The following is a 549-nucleotide window of genomic DNA, read 5'->3' on the forward strand; positions in this document are numbered from 1 at the left end:
GCCGAGTCCCCCATCCCAGCCTCGCGCGCGCAAAAAGGCGCGCGCAGCCCGGTTGCTGTGGCGCTCGGCCTCCGCGTAGCTAAAGCGCTGCGCGCCGTGAATGAGAAAGGTGTGCGCCGGTCGCTGCCGGGCCAGCTGCGCGAGGCGCCAGGCCAGGCTGCAGCCTCCCTCAGGACCTTCTGGGTCGGCGGCAGCCGCGGCCAGAGCGCGCGCTCGAAGGGCCCGTTTGCAGCGTAGGGCGCGCATCGTGAAGGCCAAGTCTGCCGCGAGCCAGCGCAACCTAGACCAGATGCGCAGTGGCAGCAGCAGCAGCGGCAGCAGCAGCAGCAGCAGGAGTAGCAGCAGGAGAGAGGCCATGGTGCCTGCTTCCTCCACTCGGCCAGGTCTGGCCCCAGCAGCTCGCAGACAGGCCCGATACTCCCTTCCGACAAACTGGGGCCGCTGGTCTACCGCTCAGACCTCTCCTTCCCGGGAGCGCGCGCGCTGGCACACGCCCCTTCCCACCCAGCCCCCCTCCCCACGGGCGAAGAGCGGACGCCCGGCAGGAGT

The 549-nt window shown here is 70.9% G+C and overlaps 1 protein-coding gene across 1 annotated transcript in view; it reads right to left on the reverse strand.

Moving 5' to 3' along the window:
- Positions 1 to 543, reverse strand: part of SLC27A3 (solute carrier family 27 (fatty acid transporter), member 3) — a 4,489-nt gene extending 3,946 nt beyond the window's left edge. The window contains 1 exon segment of the mRNA XM_010838396.1: positions 3 to 543. Within this exon segment, the coding sequence (XP_010836698.1) occupies positions 3 to 357 (355 nt within the window). The 5' untranslated portion in view covers positions 358 to 543.
- Positions 544 to 549: the final 6 nt, after the last annotated feature.

Source organism: Bison bison, unplaced genomic scaffold, assembly GCF_000754665.1.
Source record: "Bison bison bison isolate TAMUID 2011002044 unplaced genomic scaffold, Bison_UMD1.0 scf7180017864093, whole genome shotgun sequence".
NCBI classification, from domain to species: domain Eukaryota; kingdom Metazoa; phylum Chordata; class Mammalia; order Artiodactyla; family Bovidae; genus Bison; species Bison bison.